This window comes from Sebastes umbrosus, chromosome 1, assembly GCF_015220745.1.
Source record: "Sebastes umbrosus isolate fSebUmb1 chromosome 1, fSebUmb1.pri, whole genome shotgun sequence".
Classification (NCBI taxonomy): Eukaryota; Metazoa; Chordata; class Actinopteri; order Perciformes; family Sebastidae; genus Sebastes; species Sebastes umbrosus.
The window spans coordinates 6,255,714-6,276,609 of NC_051269.1; the positions used below are offsets into that span (position 1 = coordinate 6,255,714).

General features: G+C 39.3%; 2 protein-coding genes across 5 annotated transcripts in view; both read left to right on the forward strand.

Annotated features, from left to right (window-relative positions):
* Positions 1 to 20,896, forward strand: part of LOC119484654 (hemicentin-1-like) — a 199,350-nt gene that overhangs the window by 56,178 nt on the left and 122,276 nt on the right. The window contains exons 11-12 of the mRNA XM_037763624.1: positions 2,883 to 3,158; positions 5,246 to 5,524. Coding sequence (XP_037619552.1) covers positions 2,883 to 3,158; positions 5,246 to 5,524 — 555 coding nt within the window. The remainder of the gene's footprint in view (positions 1 to 2,882; positions 3,159 to 5,245; positions 5,525 to 20,896) is intronic.
* Positions 11,159 to 14,439, forward strand: LOC119486047 (V-set domain-containing T-cell activation inhibitor 1-like). 4 transcript variants are annotated; one of them, XM_037765939.1, is made up of 3 exons: positions 11,159 to 11,396; positions 13,738 to 14,070; positions 14,236 to 14,376. In XM_037765939.1, exons 1-3 carry the CDS (start codon positions 11,327 to 11,329, stop codon positions 14,298 to 14,300), a joined length of 468 nt encoding a protein of 155 aa, XP_037621867.1. In that variant the 5' UTR covers positions 11,159 to 11,326; the 3' UTR covers positions 14,301 to 14,376. The 4 variants fall into 4 exon arrangements, with proteins under 4 accessions (XP_037621867.1, XP_037621868.1, XP_037621869.1 ...); XM_037765940.1 differs by having other exon boundaries at positions 11,160 to 11,396; positions 14,291 to 14,439; XM_037765941.1 differs by having other exon boundaries at positions 11,162 to 11,396; positions 14,209 to 14,348.

The window sequence follows — 20,896 nt, forward strand, 5'->3', positions numbered from 1 at the left end:
ACCACGGTTTTGCGCTCGGCTGCTCACGTTACCTCAGTCTGTGAAAGGGAGGAGTGAATGGAGGGGTACTCAGTTGGTTGTAATCTGCAACCACACCACTAGATGTCACCAAATACTACACATTGTTCCTTTCAGTCACTTCCTAAAACTTATTTATATACAAAGAGATTCTCTTAACTTTTATTTTATTGATTATTTTAATTATTTTATATTGTTTTAATTTACTTAACTTTTTCTCATATGTAGCTCCTTTTGCTCAATGTTGTCTAACTTTTAGACTATTTTTAATAGTTTTTTAATTATTGTTTGTCTACCATTTTTGTGTTTGGTAAAACACTTTGTAACTTTGTTTTGTATTTGTTGTTTTATTATTATTTGTTATTATTGTAAAACACATTAATATTGAAAGTAATGTTATAATATAAAATTTAAAATTATTATTGCGTTTCCAAACACTGAGGGTTTGTTTGTGCGGTGGAGAGACTCCATAAATACCTGAAGCTTTGTCAGTCGGCTGCTGGTGAGGTATTCAAGTGCTGGTGATGTGTTCAAGTGCTCCAGACTGAGATGTTTCCACAACTATTGAATGGAACCACTCAGAGCTCATTTAATAGTTCTGGGTTAATAAATCAAGTTGATGACGAGCTATGAGAGATCAATCATCCAGAACCAATAACAGTCTCAGGTTTTGATCAGTTTATCATGTTGTAATATCACATAATCACTCTGACATTAATAATTATGATCTGTTTTTATTTTTAGATCCTGACCCAGAGCGCTCCGTCTTAACCTCTTGAGGCTCATTTAGATTAGGAGCATTTCTGTCTCTTAATACCGACACATTTTAAACTGTATAATAGCAGGACCACGAGGAGCTGATGCATGTAGATTACATCACTGCAAAGCAAACACTCCTCAGGTTTCATCAGGTGTGTTGATCTCACTTCAGGCTCTCAAAGAGTTTAATTGGTGAAATATTTAACAGGTAAAAATAGAAACTTTATTGTTTTTCCTTCTTTTACTTCATCTTTTAAATACAGTAAATCAGTCATAATAAGAGCCATCGGGCTGAAATTCACAGGATCTCTCCCTCAACTTGTCTTTAATGTCTGTACCAAATTTGATGTTGATTGACAGAAGTGTGTGTGAGATATTTTAGAAAGTGCAGTACAGAGCATCTCCAGCAGAGGACTTCAGAGCTCTCTAAAACTGTTCCAAAGTGACCAAATGATGATAATTAATCTCTTTATGATTCTGACAAAATGTCCCTTAGTGTTAAATTTGACTATAAACAGATGTTGTTAATGTTTAAATACAGATTTACATGTTTATTATCATTGAATCACGCCTCCATCAACATATAAATACAGTTTCTCTGTTATGTGGCTGTCCCAGCACCACAGGAAGTCCAGCTACATTAACTTCCATATATGGTCAGGCAGGTGATTTAAGTGGCTACAAACTCACCGTGTTTTCACGGTGCTGACTTCCCATTGGATGACAGTAGCTGTCAATAACACCCACGTGGAGCGCACGTAGAGATGCGCTGCTGTGATTGGTTGATTGAGATAAAGTCCGGTAGGGACGTCACTGTAGGTCGTAGAAAGATGCTGATTGGTTGATTTAGTTCCGGGGCGTTTCCTGATTTCAGAGATACTGAAGCTCATTGGTCAAATCTTTGGTCAATACTTTAAATGGACAGAAAACACGTTGCTATGGAAGTTTGACGAGCGGCGCTAAAACTAAACGAGGAACACAACCGACTTTTATTCTCCTTATTTTAACTTCCGCTTGAACTTAACGAGGTACATGTAATCAGTGGACTCTTGTTCTTTAAAACGAGCCCCCGTTTGTCTCTAAATGTGTGTTTTTAGAGCTTTAAATACATTTTAACTGTTGCTAGGCAGGATAGCAGGTAAGATGATAACTGTTTACTGCCGTAAAGTAAGACGCTGCTGTTGCTATGTCGTAAATCCTACAGTTCCATTCTTCAATCCGTTGATAAACCAACATTTAAGGTTTCTAACGAGCTATAATATGTCTGAACTGACTTCTACAGTCACATGGAAACATACACTTTATTCAGTTATTCATGTTTACATGGACATCTCGGGTCGCGTGCATCCTCCGCGCTTTATAACGTTAAAGGACAGAACAGGTGAAAACACAGGTGAGTCCTGCTTATTATGACGTCACTCTACCTCTCACAGGTATGTGACGTTTGTCTTCACAGGTCTGATATCATTTATAAACCTTTATTCATCACTGTGTGAAACAGATTGAGATCATTCTTCTTCACATTAGATTAGATTCAACTTTACTGTCATTACACAGAGTAACGTTACAGGTACTGAGACAACCACATGCAGTTTAGCATCCAACCAGCAGTGTAGTAGTAAAGAGTATATACAGCATGAACAGTATATATATTATAAATATAGAATGCAGAATAAATGGTAAGGGGAACATATATTAAGATACAGTATGAACATGTGCAGCAGTTACAGAAGACAGTGCATTTATGAGTATAAAAAATATATAAATATATTTAGGAACAGATGTAAGTACAGGAAATGTGAATAGTAAGACATTATATACTGTACAGAACAAACAGCTGGAGGTATGATATGAATACATTTATGCGCAAACATCACTTAAGTTTGTGTGAATACATGTTAATGATTTGAAGTTTTATTTAACAAGAGACTTTATTTTTATTTTACTATTAATATTTCTGGCTTTGAAAATGTATGATATTTCTTTTTTCCACTCTTTCCACATGGCTTGTATATCCATTTGGACTGCCTGTGGATGTAACAACAATGCATTTTGAAATAAAAAAATAAATATTTTATAATCTATTGTTTCCACTGTGTTCACAGGTGCAGCTCCAAAACCATACGTCACGTCACTTGATGAAACAAAGGACTGGAGGCTGCTGCAGTGTGAAGTTCATGGTAATCCAGAACCTAAAGTAGAGTGGCAGGACAGTGATGGAAACATCCTTCCTGCTGGGGAGACGCAGACCTCAGAAAGAGGAGGAAGCTTCTACATCACTCTCCAAGTTACTGTGACCAAGACCGACCGCTATCGCTGTGTAGCCACACAGGAGACAATCAGCCATCAGACTTATGCTGAGACCTACGTGCGTATGAATGGTCAGTGGGTATTTTAATCTTCTCAGATTTAAAATAGCCTAGTACAACCTGATCCTGAGGTCAGGAAAAGACCTCAGAGAAAATGATAAAGAAAATATATATCCTATGTGACTTAGGTCTCATTCAAGTTGTAAACCTTAATTATAATTTTATAATTGTAGTAATTGTGACTATTAAACCAGCAGAAGCTGATGAGAATCTTCTGAGTGGATTTTAGATTGAAGTATGAATTTAGATTCATAAATCATGACCATACCTGATGTTTCACAGAAAAATAAATCATCATACTCTTAAACACTTTCATAAAATAAAATATAGATTAAAACTGTGATCGTTTGTCTGATTAAACAGAAGAATTGTATCACGACTATATTATTTTAAACTGTGTGGAGAGATCTGAAACTGTACCTCAGTCTGTACATGTGTTCTCAAATAATAATTAAATATTCATTAGATATGTATATATGTAAAATAATCAGAAAATATGCACTAATAACTGAAAGTAAACAGCCTTTTATTCCAGAGTTAAAGTGTATTAATCTTAAAGAGTCTCATGCTGGGCGCCTGGGTTAGCTCAGTTGGTAGAGCGGGGCGTCCATGTATCAAGGCTTGGTCCTGACCGCTGCGGCGCGGGTTCGAATCCGGCCTGTGGCCCTTTCCGCATCCACTCTCTCTCTCCCCCCTTTCCAAGACTCTATCCACTGTCCTCCCAATAAAAATGGAAAAATGTCCCCAAAAAAATAACTTTAAAAAAAAAAAAGAGTCTCATGCTGCATAAATCCAGAGTGTTTGTCTTATTGAGCCTCAATAACTGCAGACTGTCGACCCTCCACCAACAAACACATCAGCATCTGAATCTAAAAACCTCTCTGAGTTACTGTAGTCAGTGATGGAAGAATCACTCCGGTTCTCTACTGAAGTAAAAGTACTAATACCACAATGTAGAAATACTCTGTTACAAGTAAAAGTCCTGAATTCAAAGTTACTACTCAAATAAAAGTATCAGCAAAATGTACTTAAAGTAGCAAAAGTATTATAAACAAGTATTTTATAAGTTGATGACATGTTTTCTATTTAAGATCAAAATAGTGCAGTAGAAGTACAAAGTATGTATGAAGTATAAAGTAGTATAACATGTAAAAGTTCATCTCTTGTCTCATTTGGGGCTGATTTGATCGATGTAAAATATTTGAAATATATGTTGTTGAAATAAATTTCTATATTTTAGAGTGATGGATAAATTAATATTTTAAACATGAACAAACTTGTAGTTTTAATGAAAACATAAATGATGAAATACACTCTGTGGCCACTTTATTAGGTACACCTGTACAGTCTAATGTAATTAAATCCAACCTTTACAAAGTGAATAATGTTCAGTTTTAGTTGACTTTGTGTGAAATTTATAAATGAAACTCATGTTTATGACTGAGGTGACAGTTAAAGGAGGAGTTGTTCTGGACTACATTATACTGAGAGCTGTTTCTCGTTATTTCTCCTCCCTGTTTACAGAATATTAGAAACATCTCTGAATAAAATCAACTCCTCCACTAACTACGACCTCAGTCATTAAACATGTGATTTAATAAACTCCTCTGTGACAGTAAATAATCATTATAGGCATCAGAACAGTAAACAGTTGTATTAGATCACATTAGATTGTTCAGGTGTACCTAATAAAGTGGACACTGAGTGACACAGTTTAAGTCCTGATAACAAGAGGTGCACCTGCTTTTAAAGACCCCATGTTTCATATTTCATAACACATTTTATATATTACTTTAGTGAAATAGAAAATATTGTTGACACATCAGACAACAAATGTAGAATTAGATTCAAGAGTTATCCAAACGTCTTCAGTGTAAATGTGCTTCTGTTATAATATGAGTCAGAAATAATGTTTGCAGAGTAAATAGTTATTAAACAATGCAGTGATGTGCATCTAAGGCTTATTTTGTGTCTTACTTGTCTGTTCCTCATGTTTTTCTTCTGTGATTCTCATTTACAAGCAGAGAAAGGATGAACAGAAAACATCATATAATCCTGTAAACATTATGTATGATCTGTAGTTTCTACTGTGTTCACAGGTGCAGCTCCAGAGCCGTCTGTCACTACACTTGATCAAACAGAGGATGGGGCTCTGCTGCAGTGTCGGGTTCGAGGTGCTTCTCCAGAACCACGTCTACAGTGGCAGGACAGTGATGGAAACATCCTTACTGCTGAGGAACCTCAGGTGTCAGAAAGAGGAGGAAGCTATGATGTCATCCTCCAGGTTACTGTGACCAAGACCGACCGCTATCGCTGTGTAGCCACACAGGAGACAATCAGCCATCAGGTTTATACTGAGACCTACGTGTCGGTCAATGGTGAGATGATGTTTTAATATTTATATAGATGTTATTAGTTGTCAAAAATGTCTACGTGTCAGACTAAACTCAAAGCAAATTGTGATGAAGAATTGTCGTGAAGGAGGATAAATAACACTCCAAACTTACGCAAAAGTTTGGCGAGGAAAAACTGTCATGGCCGTTTTCAAAGGGGTCCCTTGACCTCTGACCTCTGACCTCAGTGTGATGAATCTCACAGGAACAGAGATGTTAGCAGCTAAGAGGTTGATCAGGACTCAACACTAACTTTTAAAAGTGGTTGCTATGCTGGTAACCAGGCGTCAGCTGAAACTGAACCTGAAAATACGGTTGCCATTTTTAGTCACCTTGTATTTTGAGTAATGAGACATTATGCAGTTATACGTCAGCTTAATAATGAAAACGTGACATAAAACAATAAAAGCTTTAATACAGAATAAGAGCAAAATCCTTTAGTTTGTGTTTTATCTGAAACTTTACAGAATTTGAACCTTAAGTGTCATCAGGAGGGCTGTCAGAGTTAACGTGATAATAACACAAATACGTTTTAACGCCACTAATTTCTTTAATGCATTAATACAATCAATGTTTCAGAGGGTGTAGAGGGTTCAGTTTGAAAGCTAGAGTGAAGAGACTGGTCTCATATGAAACTAGAAAACCTAAAGAATCCAACCATGTCATACTAGCTTGTCATGAAGGAGGTTAAATAACGCTCCAAACTTATGCTACATTTTGGTGAGGAAAAACTGTCATGGCCATTTTCAAAGGGGTCCCTTGACCTCTGACCTCCAGATATGTGAATGTAAATGGGTTCTATGGGTACCCACGAGTCTCCCCTTTACAGACATGCCCACTTTATGATAATCACATGCAGTTTGGGGCAAGTCATAGTCAAGTCAGCACACTGACACACTGACAGCTGTTGTTGTCTGTTGGGCTGCAGTTTAACATGCAACAATGCATATACATACATTTACATAAAGCAGCATATTTTTCCACTCCCATGTTGATAAGAGTATTAAATAAAAATAAAATTTAACTATTTTAGATCTACAGTAGATAAATATTCCTACATACTAACTAGGAGGTGTAACTGTGGAGTAGCTGGTTGTTCTCTGTATGTGAGTAAAAGAGCTAATAGAGAATTATTCTACTGTTACTATTCTAATGTCAAACTGTGATGATGACAACATGAATCACCACATCATCACAGATCTTAACTCACTCTGACTAAATGTGCATGAAATGATAAAGAAGTGTTATATTTTATATTTTTAAGTCGATCACATGTTTTGTGTGTCAGGTCAGAGTAACTAGTATCCATATAAAGTAGCATAAAATAGAAATACTCAGTAAAGTACCTCAGAGTTGTTCTTGTACTGCTCAGTGAAACATGAACCTAACTAAGCTGCATGTTTAGACAGACGTGTCATATCTTATTTTAACATTTTAATTAATGTGTGTATTATGCAAAGAGGGAACCGCAATCAATAGAGGAAAAGTCCACAACACCATCATTAAGAATGACACAGACAGAGAAAGTGACCCAATAGAATAACCCCCCACCCATAGAAATATTAATAACATTAACAATTAAACACAGAGATTTAAAAAAAAGTAAATTAATTAATTAAATGATATAAATCTAAATAAAATTAAAATAATAAATATACCTACAAAAAAATAACTTTATATAAATCGATTTAAATAAGTAAATAAAAATAAAAAATAAATAAATACAAGAAATTAAATTTAAAAAAATAGATAAATAAATAATATATATATATATAATAAACCCAACTGACCATAAAGACATCATAAAATCACCAAATTTTAAATACATCTGAGACCAGGTTTCAGCAGAATGTTCACCTTTAGTTGTTCTCTCTGTGTAGACTGATGTTCAGTCTGCTGGATATGATATGATATGATATGATATGATATGATATGATATGATATGATATACAGTTAGAGTCTGAGTGCTACGTTAACATTTTATCTTCAGTTTCAGAGTCCTCCACTGGATGGGTTGGATGGACAGTCCTCGGTGGTGTTTTTGTTGGTGTTTTAATTGGTGTTCTTCTAGCTGTGCTGCGAGCCAAGGGTTGCATCACACTGAGTTGTAATAAAGGTACGTTTATTATTTATTATTATTGTATTTAATTTTTATTCATTATTTTGACTTTTTTCCTGAAATATTAGATCATTTTACTGTTTAGGGGCTCAAACAGTTGAAATGAGACGATGTGAGAAGTTTAGAGGTGAAATGTTTCTTTGATGAACTGATAACAACTTCACATCTGAAACGTTGAGGAGCCTCAACTGGATTCTTTTAAAGGGTCACAAGTCTAAAACACTGAGAACCACTGGTTTAATGTTTAACAGTGCATTTTAAGAGCTTTTATAATCTCATGTTTTTATTATGAATCTTAATCTGTAAAGTAACTATCAGCTACTGTATCACTGTCAGATAAACTGGATTAAAAGTACAATATTCATGATGAGCAGACAACAGATTCTTTATATGTATCTCATGTTCAGAGTCCTGACAGTAGTTTTATCTTCTCAGTCATGTAGCAGTCTGTTGGTATTTACATCCAGCGTAGGATCAGGTCACTTCTTCTTCATCTGAACTGTTGTTTTCACTTCCTGCAGACGAGGAGAAGAGGAGGGACTCTCTAGACGACCCCAGTCAGCAGCTACAGGTTCAACCTTAACTGACTTTACATGATATGCTGCTGCTGCTGTGTGTTAGACTCACTGAGAACCAGTGTGAGTTTCAGAGCGTACTGTGTGATGGGGAGGACATTTATTCTGATTTGAGGCATTGTGAGAGCTGAGAGCTGGTTTCCAGGTGAAGGTTAGGATCAGGGTTGTGGTTAGACAGATAGTTGTGATGGTAGAACGGTGAAGTGAGGTTGTTGAGGTGGAGAATGTCCCGTTACCACGACCACAATCTTTCCCCGACCTTAACCAGGTGTTTTATATACCGTCCTCATAATGAGTCCTCCTCATCAAGATCATGACAGGAACATCACAGCATGCCTGCCTCCTGAGCTAACTAGCTAACATTAAATACATATATAAACATATATATAGTTATTAAATAGACGTTTATCTTGATGTGTCCAACTCCTAATATTAACATAACAGTCGTGGATAGAAATGCACATTACTTTGCATTTTATTTTGCTGATTTTCTGCAAAGTCTGTTCAAATTTGCACCACATCTGGATGAAAACTTGACTTTTCACTCTGTGAAAACAAAACAACACGTTTACCTTCAGAGGTGGTTGGTTTTTGGCCGTCACCATCTTGACACAAGAGGGTGGAGTTAAGTACAACCGAACACTGAAGAGACATTTCTAGATGACCAAAATGTTATAATTAACTTTGATGAGGTGAAAACACACTGTGAAAGAGTTAAAGTTGTAAGACAAAAACACGGACATCTCCCAGACCGAACAACGCCGTGGTAGCGACCTGTCATCACAAGGTAGCCACGTCCTAAAGCATCCCCTGCTTTATGGTCTATTTGACTCTAAACGGGACCATAATTTACTAAATGAACATCATGCTGTATTGAAGAAGACTTGAAACTAGCGATTGAGACCGTAAACTCATGTTTACAATGTTTACTGAGGTAATAAATCAAGAGAGAAGTAGGCTCATCTTCTCATAGACTTCTATACAACCAGAGGAGTCGCCTCCTGCTGGCTGTTAGACAGAATGCAGCTTTAAGACACTTCAGCGTTGACTTCACTTCTCAGACCTGGAGGTTACGTCCTCTGCTTGTAGCTGTTAAACGTCCTAACTGAGCTAGACATGGACGTTAACAACAACAGAAGACTTCACTGAACTAAAGCCTGCTGTCACGCTGGAAAGAAATGAGAATATATTGCAGCTAAAGTGAAATATAATGTGACTTATTTTTTATTGTGATATTGTTTTTATACTGTCATTATTTGGGACAAGCATGTACTGCTTCTTTTTATTTGTTAAGGTGCTCAGCCAGAGTCTGTCAGGTCCAGTTCCACACTGAACTGTCCACTCAGTGACCAGTTTATTAGGTACACCCAGCTAAAACTAATGCAGTGTGATACAACAGTCCTGCAGTAAATCCTCCTTCATGAAGGTTATAATGTTCAGTTTGTGTTGGAGCTGTTTTAATAAACTGGACTCTGAGTGTTTCCTGTTGTTGACTGTGATATATTAGAGTTGTTCATGTGTGTTTATGTTGTTCACTGATGATGTTCTTACAGCGTATCTGGTGATTTCAGGCACTGCTTCATCATTTCTATCTAAACGTTTGAATAAAACATGAAAAATGTTGAACTGGTGTCTCTTTGTAGTCATTCTGTGTCTCTTTGTAGTCATTCTGTGTCTCTTTGTAGTCATTCTGTCTTTCTTTGTAGTTGTTTTGTGATGTTTCTGTGTTCAAACTTTGATAAAAGAAACAAAAGTGATTCTAAAATGATTCCTATTTTACAACAGTTGTTCTTTAATAAAGACTTTTCAAGGATTAGACAATGCAGCAGATAAACTGCATGTTTAAAACAAGACTTCTAACAAATAGAGAGAGAGTTCAACACACTGACAACTTCATGAATGGATGTTAATCACACCGATAGAAAACGTTCACTCTTGTTATTATTATTGAGCATATTAAACCTTTATTAGATAGTGATAATATCTCCATCTGGACTCTTTGTGGTTCATGGTTGACCCTTGACCTCTAAACCAGAACAATCTGAATCAGGTTTATTACCCAGGTTGTCTGGTGTTTTAGTGCGTAACGGTCACAAGAAACACAGCAAGAGAAAAGAGAAAGAAACTAATGCTGCAAGGCAAGAGTCTTCAAAATAAAATAGAAATTTACAATAAAAAACATGTCAAATATATTTGTTTTAAAACAAAAAGAGCTGCAGTGTTATACCCACTGTTTACTGGTATTATGGAAGACATTATCTACACACTAGACAGGCTTCAGTATTTCAGACAGATCAAGTTTCAACAATTACAGAGAAACCGTCGTCGTGAAATAAATTCATGGATCTCAGGATCCAACAATGATCATTAAATATGTATAAAGAGACAAGTTAAAATAATAATGTATGTTTTATTTTATGTTTTATTTTATATTTTATGTTATATGTTAAAATATGACATAAAATATTAAATAAAATAAATATTTGTGGTAGACAGGTGTACAGTAATTGCTAAATGAATAAACTGAATGTAAACAGGAAAATAGTAAATGTATATTTGTAATGAAAAGTAATAAATATATACAGAGATGTAAACAGGTTGTAAAACAGGAAGTAGCCTAAAGGTATATAAAGGTAAAACATGAACTCATTAATTTGCCTAATTCAGGCTTTTTTCCTCACACAACTACAGATTAAATATCAGAGTCAAGATATTTATTGACATGTACAGTTTTTGTTTTTTAATATCAGTAGAAATGACGCTTTTATTGTGAAGGATGATCGCCGGAAGTGCTCCTGTTGTTGCAGCTCGCGGGAGAAGCGGTTCTTGTCGGTAGTGTCTAGAAGGGAACCCGCAAGATGAGGAAACTCTCGCGAGATCTTCGAGGTCAGGATAGTTCGTCGGATAGTAAATCTCGCGATATGTTCTGTAGCGCTCAGCTGAGATTTCACAACTTGCGGGTTACCTTCTGGACACGAGCCGGCTCGTCCCGTGGATGTATAGAGAGTCTTCGCGCAGCCAGACGCCGGTAGATGTCCGTTAGACGTCCCGGTGACGTCAGAGTGGTGTCTCTCGTGCAGTGATTCTAGAACTATGAAGCTCGTTGCTCTCGTGGGTCTGTGTCTCGTGACTCGGTGTGGAATAACGGCTGCTGGTGTAAACGGTGAGAACATCTACTGGTTTCTATTGTAGCATCATGTGGAGTCACTTTATCACTGCTGGAGAGAAGAACGAGAACATTCAGCTCCATTTAACATCAACACACATATCGATCCTGATCATTAGTACTGATCAATATCAGAATAATCAGCCTCCTTCTGGTTCATTGCAGTCCTTTAATGAGCTGCGCACTATTTAGCAGGGCGTCGTCTGTTTCTACTTCCTGTCAGACCTGATCGATATCTGCTGAACATCTCTGATACTTCTGATCACATATCAAACCTGATCAATATCTGCTGAACATCTCTGATACTTCTGATCACATATCAAACCTGATCGATATCTGCTGAACATCTCTGATACTTCTGATCACATATCAAACCTGATCAATATCTGCTGAACATCTCTGATACTTCTGATCACATATCAAACCTGATCAATACACTTCTCATACATAATTAATACATCAAAACGTAGGTAGTTTTGTCTTCTTTCAGCAATAGGTCTTACAGTTTGGGATTTATCTGCTTCAAAGCACCAAGAGATCCCTTCCTCTCTCTCATCTGCTGCAATGTTAATTCACCTCTGAAAGTCTGGAACAAAAACTCAACTGTGGAGACTTTTTAAACTGTCAGTTCTCAGTCATTTTTAACTTTATCCAAACAAATGACACATTTACATCTTCATCAAAGTCTTTAGGTGCTCAAGCTGAAGAGATTTAAGGTATACAACGCAGAGTTTTTAACTGAGGGAGACTTTTTCAGGTAGTACCTTCTCTGTGTTTTCACCAGTCATTGCCAACCATGACTCAGCACTTTCAGACACAAACAGGTGTTTCTGATTGGCTGATTAGAGCTCCATCAGTCTCTGATTGTCTCTGATTGATGATTGATGTGTCTTAAGCTCTTTTTAAACTGTACAAGTTTAATTTCTATTTAAGCCTTTACAGTTACTGTATTATAGTTTTAAAGGTTTATTCCACCCGAATACTACTTAATGTCTAACGACTTGTAGTTTTAAAGGTTTATTCCACCCGAATACTACTTAATGTCTAATGACTTGTAGTTTTAAAGGCTTATTCCACCCAAATACTACTTTATGTCTAACGACTTGTAGTTTTAAAGGTTTATTCCACCCAAATAAGATAAGATAAGATAAGATGAACCTTTATTAATCCCCGGAGGGAAATTCAGGTGTTAAAGCAGCAACATCAGCAAACAGAGTGAAACACAGGAGAGGTAAAGGTATACAAAAATTATAAAAACAATAATAGAGATATAAAAGATACAGAGTGAATGGGTGAACATAGTGTATGCAGTCCGTCAATAAATAAATAAATGTAGTATGTGCAATAAATAAATGTAATATGTAATACTACTTTATGTCTAACGACTTGTAGTTTTAAAGGCTTATTCCACCCAAATACTACTCTCTCTCTCTCTCTCTCTCTCTCTCTCTCTCTTTGTCTCTCTTTGTGTTTAGCAATGCAGTTCATGTATTTCAGCTCTTAGCTTCTTTAGCTAATGCAGTTCAGCTTCCAACTCTGCCAGTTGTACATTTCATCTTCTAGGGTTTTCAGCAGTGCAGTGCAATGCATTTGAGCTTTTACATTTTTAGGCAAGTCATTTCACATTTCTGCATTTTCAGCTATGCTTTGCAATAAATTTCAGCTTTCAGCATTCCCACGCATTTTCAGCAGGAAATTCATTTTCTAGTTCTATTATATATTCTATTACATTTTATTATTATTACTTTATTATTTTATTTCTATACATTTTAATTTTTAAACTGTATTTACCTTTATTTAAACTTTAATATGAACCATGTAAATCTGGTTTTATCTTCCAGGACCAGGTGTCATCATACTGCTGCTCCTCAGTAACTGAGCTGAACCATGTAAATCTGGTTTTATCTTCCAGGACCAGGTGTCATCACACTGCTGCTCTACAGTAACTGAGCTGAACCATGTAAATCTGGTTTTATCTTCCAGGATCAGGTGTCATCATACTGCTGCTCCTCAGTAACTGAGCTGAACCATGTAAATCTGGTTTTATCTTCCAGGATCAGGTGTCATCATACTGCTGCTCCTCAGTAACTGAGCTGAACCATGTAAATCTGGTTTTATCTTCCAGGATCAGGTGTCATCATACTGCTGCTCCTCAGTAACTGAGCTGAACCATGTAAATCTGGTTTTATCTTCCAGGACCAGGTGTCATCAACCTGCTGCTCTACAGTAACTGAGCTGAACCATGTAAATCTGGTTTTATCTTCCAGGACCAGGTGTCATCAACCTGCTGCTCTGCAGTAACTGAGCTGAACCATGTAAATCTGGTTTTATCTTCCAGGACCAGGAGTCATCAACGTGGCCGTGGAAGAAGGAAGTGATGTCGTTTTACTCTGTTCCCTCAGCACCAAGGACGACATCGAGAAAATGGTGTTTGACTGGAAGAAAGATGGTCAGAAGGAGAAGGAGGTGTTCTTTTATCAGGCAGGCAAACATTACAATAACGGCCGAGGAGGTCAGAGCGAGCAGTTCAAAGGTCGCGTGTCTCATTTTCAAGATGAACTCAAGTACGGCAACGCCTCCATAAAGCTCCAAAAAACAAAGATGTCTGACAGCGGAAACTACACCTGTACGTTCCCAAACAAACAAACATCCCACATTACGCTTGTTGTAGGTGAGTATGTTTCACTGGTATCTGTTAAAGGAACAGTTTGTAGTATTTAGAAGGGTTTATTATCAGAAATATAATATTGATAACTATGTTTTCATTAGTGTATAATCACCTGAAACTAAGAATGGTTGTGTTTGTTAGCTTAGAATGAGTCCTTCATATCTACAGAGGGAGCTGGTCCTCTTCACAGAGTCCTCCATGTTGTTCCTCCATGTTTCTACAGTAGTCAGTGATCAACCTCCAGCTCTGAGAAATGAAGTCAACGCTGAAGTGTCTTAAACCTAAAAGCATTCTCTCTAACAGTCAGCAGGAGGCGACTCCTCTGGTTGTATAGAAGTCTATGAGAAAATGAGCCTACTTCTCTCTTGATTTATTACCTCAGTAAACATTGTAAACATGAGTTTATGGTCTCAATCACTAGTTTCAAGTCTTCTTCTATACAGCATGATGTTCATTTAGTAAATGATGGTCCCGTTTAGAGTTAAATAGACCATAAAGCAGGGGATGCTTTAGGGCGGGGCTACCTTGTGATTGACAGGTCGCTACCACGGCGTTGTCCGGTCTGGGAGTTGTCCGTGTTTTCCTCTTACAACTTTAACCCTTTCACAGTGTGTTTTCACTTCATCAAAGTTAATTATAACGTTTTTGGTCGCCTAAAGATGTCTTATTCAGTGTTTGGTTGTGCTTAACTCCACCCTCTCGTGTCACTTCTGGTTGCAAAAAAACAAGATGGCGACTGTCTAAAACCAAGATGGCAACGACCACAAAAACCAAGATGGTTACGGCTAGGGATTGAAGGAACTGGCCTTCTACCTCCGAGAGGTCAAGGCCCAGTTACGTGCTGGTTAATCTTGTGTGACAAAGAGAATTTCCAAACAGACGGGTTAAAGCATAATAATACAATTTATTCCGAACAATCAATGTTGCATAAGTAAAATAAAAGAGTTTACAGATATCTGGATCCAACCTACGTGTCCCTGACAACATACAGTGCATGGGTCAGTTCGCGAAGTCTGAACCCCGAGCTATCCCTGATCCAGCCTATTCATGGTTTACACAATATTAATATTCATGAGCTTATGGCACGTGATGTTTCTGCTGCATGTCTTCTTCTTCTGTTATCTCCTTCTGACTCCTTCCTCCCTTTGGCCTTGAAAAAGAAGAACAGCACCTCCCTCTCCTCTCTTTCCCCACAATTCACTCTATTCATAACAAATCCGACAGTCAGGTTATTGTAGATCATAGTAAGCACTTTTGTACATAATAAATCCAACAGACCCTCTTTTGAACTTAACTAAGTTCACCTACAGATAATGTTACATACAGATATATTTATTATAAGCATAGATAATGTTACGTACAGATGTATTAATTATAAGCATCATCACACAACCTCTTCAGGATCAACATCTTCACTATCCCCCACCATTTCCAGGAGACCCTGTCTCTCCGCCTGGAACATGGCCATCTGATAAGAAGGAGGTGCATCCGGATGCTTTCGTTGCACAGCAGAAATGATCACACGCTCAGTGAGGTGGCGAATACATGGAATACAACAACAACCGCATAAGACTAAGCATGTACACACAGCAAGGATTGAGGAGAATAGAGATACCACCATGGACTTCCATTTCCCAAAGGTACGGTCTAACCAGTCGTTAATGGGGCTGTTGATACCTGAGTCATCGTGCATGGATTCAGACAGCGTCCGGAGCCCCTCTAGCGCCTTAGTTACAGTCCCGTCCGGCGCTGTATTGTTTGGGATGAAAATACAACATGAGTCTTGGAACATTGAGCATACACCGCCTTTCTCTGCCAGCAGCATATCTAATGCCATTCTATTTTGGATCACCATCAGTGACGTAGGAGCCGTTTGTTCAGCTAGTCCGGCAATTGCATCACGGGTTAGATTAGTCAAACGGAGAACATTATAGTGAATGTAGTTAATGCGGTCAATATTTTTGTTAGGAGTGATAGGGATCAGAGCACTTATTATAGGTATGTTTTCAAAACCTGCAGCTATTTTATATTCATTAGGGAAGCTACCTCACTACATCATTCTTTATAATCTTGGTTTAGCCTTCCCCCCCTTGTAGCCCACACCTTCCACCCTGCTTCTGAGTGAAAGCATTGTCTATTGTTAAAAAGAGTTACTTGTGATTAGCTAGTTTTAGCAGAGTGCAGAGGCGAGGATGATAAGTAATGTATCTAAACTAGTACAGTCTGTGCTTTCCCAGGTTATTCTTTATCCTTTTATCATGAATAACTAAAATGGTAACTGAAAACACGAAAATACATGAATTGCATTAAGATAGTAATATGAAATGAAAACATTAAACATATATGATATATAATATTAAAACATTATAGCTGAAAATATTTAAAATACACGACAAATCACATTAAGAAAGTTTGTACAGAAGAACGAGGACAAGAGAGGTAAACACAAATGCTACAGCACACGCTACTAGCAGTTTGTCGTACTGCATGATGCTTCTAGTTTGTTTTCCTGCGCGCAACTGAAAAACTTTTATCTGGGTGATCCTATTTTATACTGGTTTGGGAAAGGAAGTGAAATTTCTCTCTGGTGGATTCTCCCCACCCCTGGTTTCTCTTTTTTATCTATTTTTATCTATTTTTGTCTATTTTTGTCTATTTTAGCATTTATTCTAAGCAACAATTTTTAATACAATGTGATATATAATGTTTTTCAAAAACCACCTAGATGAGTCCACCTAAACAACCATGTTAGCCTGATTTAACTGTAAATACAGGCAAGACCTTGTAACCTTCTTTCCCTTATGTGTATCTCATCACAGTCACAGTTTATACAGTATATGAAAAATAAAAAATTATACGTGACCCTCTTTTCACGTAGCCTGGGCTCCTTGTGGGGCTGCCTCCTCTGCTTCAGGTCCTGTCCTGCTGCTGGAGCACTGTGTTAGGTGCCACCAGTTGAGTCCTTTTCCTGCGAGCTGCACAGCTGTTGCAGTTCTGGCCAGAACCTTGTGTGGGCCTGTCCAACGTGGCTCCGACCACTTCCTCTTTAACACCTTCAACCAAAGGTGTTCCGGTGGTCCGGGGTCAGGTCCTGGAACGTCCTCTGTGACAGGGGTGACAGGTTTGTCACCTGTATAGGAGAGAGCTGACACAAGAGCATTAACCTTCAAATAGTATGGTCTGTAACCGAGGTCAGGAAGGGGAGAGGGGTTTTGGGACGGCCCTGGGAAAGGTCGGCCACACGTAAGCTCAAATGGTGTGAGTCCTGTTATTGTGGATCATACACAGTGCCAAATTTGTGTTGTAGTCCCAGAGCCTTTTCAACAGATTGCAGGTCTTTATTTTTGAAATGTGAACCATTATCTGACCTGATCAATTTAGGAAACCCATGTTTCGGAATGTACTCATTCACCAGACATTTAATGACTGATTTTGCGTCCTCTTTTCCCGTAGGGTAGGCCTCAACCCAACGTGAAAATGCGTCCACAATTACTAGGAGGAATCTTTTCCCCCCAGCCCTTACTCCCATATCTGTGAAATCAATAAAGATTTCCTGTCCCGGGGCAGTGGGAGAAGGATGTTTTCCTGCCCTAGGAGTGATGGTAGGTCTGATGTTACATGTACTACATACGTCACACTTAGTCAAGAAGTCAGTTATAGTAGCATGTTTCCGGGGAATCCACCAGTGGCGGAGATCTCGTAACATCTGTTTGTGGCTTTTATGGTCAAGTCCATGAGTCTGAGTCAATATTGAGGACATCCAACAGGGGGGCATAACTATTTGATCTCCGTTATACCATATACCATCAAACTGTTCTATAGCTCCCTTATCTTCCCAGATGGTTCGTTCTGCTGCTGTGGCAGATTCTTGAGCTTGTATGATGGAGAAATCAGTTATCTCAGAACCGAGATCTGCTGTGGTCATGACCATCATAGTAGCTAAATACCTTGCCGCCTTTTTAGCGGCTGCATCAGCTGCTTCGTTTCCTATACTCTCTAAATCAGTGCCCTGACTGTGTCCTTTCACTTTGATCACAGCTACCCTCTGTGGTAACTGGATTGCTTCCAACAACTCTTTCATCAACTCCTCATGAGCCATAGGTTTATTCTGACTAGTCTTAAAACCCGCTTGCACCCAGCCAGACATATCTCTGTGAATTGCATTGCACACATACGCAGAGTCTGTGAAAATATTCACTGCCTTCCCTTCCGCTAACCGCAGAGCACAAACTACAGCCGTAAGTTCTGCTGCCTGAGCAGATTGTTTCCCATCAAGAGGTAACACATTATATGTCAGCCTTTGGCCTTCATATGTAAATGAGAAAATGTCCTGTAAATGATCTGCTAAGGGCAGGCAAAAGAAGGCGTTAGCCAAATCTATACATGTGAAAGATGTATGGGCTGGGGTGAGCATCGAGAGAGCAGAGTGGGGGTTCGGTACTGGTGTAACAGGAGTCAAAATCAGCTCATTGATGGCTCTTAAATCATGAGCCATTCTGTATGAGCCGGAGGGTTTGATTACTGGCAAAATGGGAGTGTTCCACTGAGAGTAAGATTTTCTTAATACTCCCGCCTTTATCAGTCCTTCAATCGTAGGGGAGATACCCTGGGCTGCTTCCACTTTATGCTTATACTGAGGTCTCCAGATAGGGCAGTAAGTATTCATCTCGAAAGTTACCGGTTCCATGCTGTACCTGCCAACATCAAAGGGGCCCGTAGACCACAGTGAGGAAGGGAGAGCTGCCAACATGGAAGTGGCTCCTTCACCATCTAACATCTCCCTACCGTGGTGGCGTGTTAGTAACTCATGTTTGCAAATACCTGACACTGCATTGTAGAAGGAGAGTCTATATATGTTAGAGAATGGTGAGATTGAAACCCCCAAAAGGGAAATGGGAACCCAGTCTGTCAGAGCGACTGCTGCTTTAACCATGGGGCCTAAGTCTTTAGCCTGATGTTTTGGAGCTATGGCTAGGGACACATGGGGAACAGCTTCTTCTGACATGCAATACCATTGTTCTTGTGCTGGGGTTAATTTTACTGCGGCTGCTACTCCTGCTGGTGCTATATAAACATCTCTTACTCCTATCCCCCAGGTTGTATCTAACAGGTTCTGTTGGAACTCATCTTGATACGTAAGATCATTATTTCTGTCATAATTCAGAGTGCAGTGGAGAGGATCGGGAACAGGGAGGTAAGGGTGTAGAGCCCTAATCCATGGTTGCCACATGTTGTAAAAGTCAATCAGAGGGTTTCTGTCGGCTAGCAGGGCCCAATATATGTCTGCACAGGGTGGTGGGGCATCAGGTGAGGTATCAGGACTCAACATGCACATGCGATCAGCACTGGAGGGCGAGGAGCACACCATTTCTTCTCCTCCGGGGAAACTCACTATCACAGCTTCTGGTGAACAATGTACAGAAGCCCCCAGTGCTGCCAAAACATCTCTTCCCAGGAGATCACGTGGACAATCAGGTGCATACAAAAAGGGGTGTTCCATCACCTGTCTCCCAAGCCGGACAGGAAGGGGAACAGTAAAAGGCAGTCTTTGTTCAGTGCCGGAAAATCCCAAAACGGAAACATAGTGAGAGGAAAGGGAACACATAGGTTCAGCTAAGGTGGAGTAACGTGCTCCCGTATCCAACATGAACCATCTTCGCTTTCCGTTCACTGTCAACTGGAGACAGGGCTCTGCCAGCCCCTACCCCTCCATCTCCGTCGGGCACCCCTATGGGAACATTCCTGGTGTATATGGACCAGGTGGAGGTCCCTGCGCAGAGTACCCGCTGTATGCCTGCATTGGAGCTAGCTGTTGGTTTGGTGGAGTCTGTATTGTTGGCTGATATGACTGCTGTGGAGGCCCTCTCATCTGCTGTTGTTGTTTCTGAGGACAGTCACGTGCCCAGTGATCCGGGCTTTCGCAGATGTAACAACTGCCTCCTCTTGGTTGGGCATACCCCCTCCCCCTGCCTCCTCCTCTCCCTCTGCCTCTATTCCGGCCTTCATGATAAGGGGGCTGCTGATATGGGGCAGCTTGGTAAGGAACATGATACTGGGGTTGATACATAGCCTGTGACTGGCCCTGCAGTGGATAAGGATTCTGTGGCGGGGCTGGAGCTGGTGTTAAAATTTGAGCCATCTGGGTATCTTTCTCTTTCCCTCCCTTTTTCTTATCTGTCGCACGAGTCCGTGCATCTGCCAACTGTAATTTAGTCAACTGAGCTACCATCTCTTTTAATGACTCATTTTCCTCTTCCTCCTCCTTGGTTTCTGCATCCTGATGATGGCAGAAATGTGTTTCCCATCTTGATGATTTTGCCCCTGCCATATCTGGATTCTCTTGCATCTTTCTCTTAACTCCTTCCGGAGCATGTTTTAACAGAGCTATTCTGAACAGAGACTGCTGTGATTCTTTATCTGGGTTCACCCCCGTAGCCCCCGCCCACTCTGTCTTTGCTCTTTCTATGAACGTGCGTCCACTCTCCCCGTTCTTAATCTTAAACACCAAGCTGTGGAGCTTACCCGCTGGTATGGGATACTTTTGTCTAATAGCATTACCGAAGGAGGTAGCGTAGGGGTTAAAGTTCCAAAGTACCACCTAACACTTGAAACAATGGTGCCATAACTTCGTTTGTATAATCACTGTCCTGTGGGGTTGGTACCGGACTAGGGGTAGGAGGAGGATAAGGAGGGGGGTTGGGATGTGGGCCAGGTGGGTACTGCTGATGGAGGGACATGTAATGTGGCGGCTGGCTAGTATGTGGGTTTGGTGGTGGGGGTGCGCTAGGACTGGGTGAGGGATTCACTAGTGGTTTTGCTTCAGCGGTTT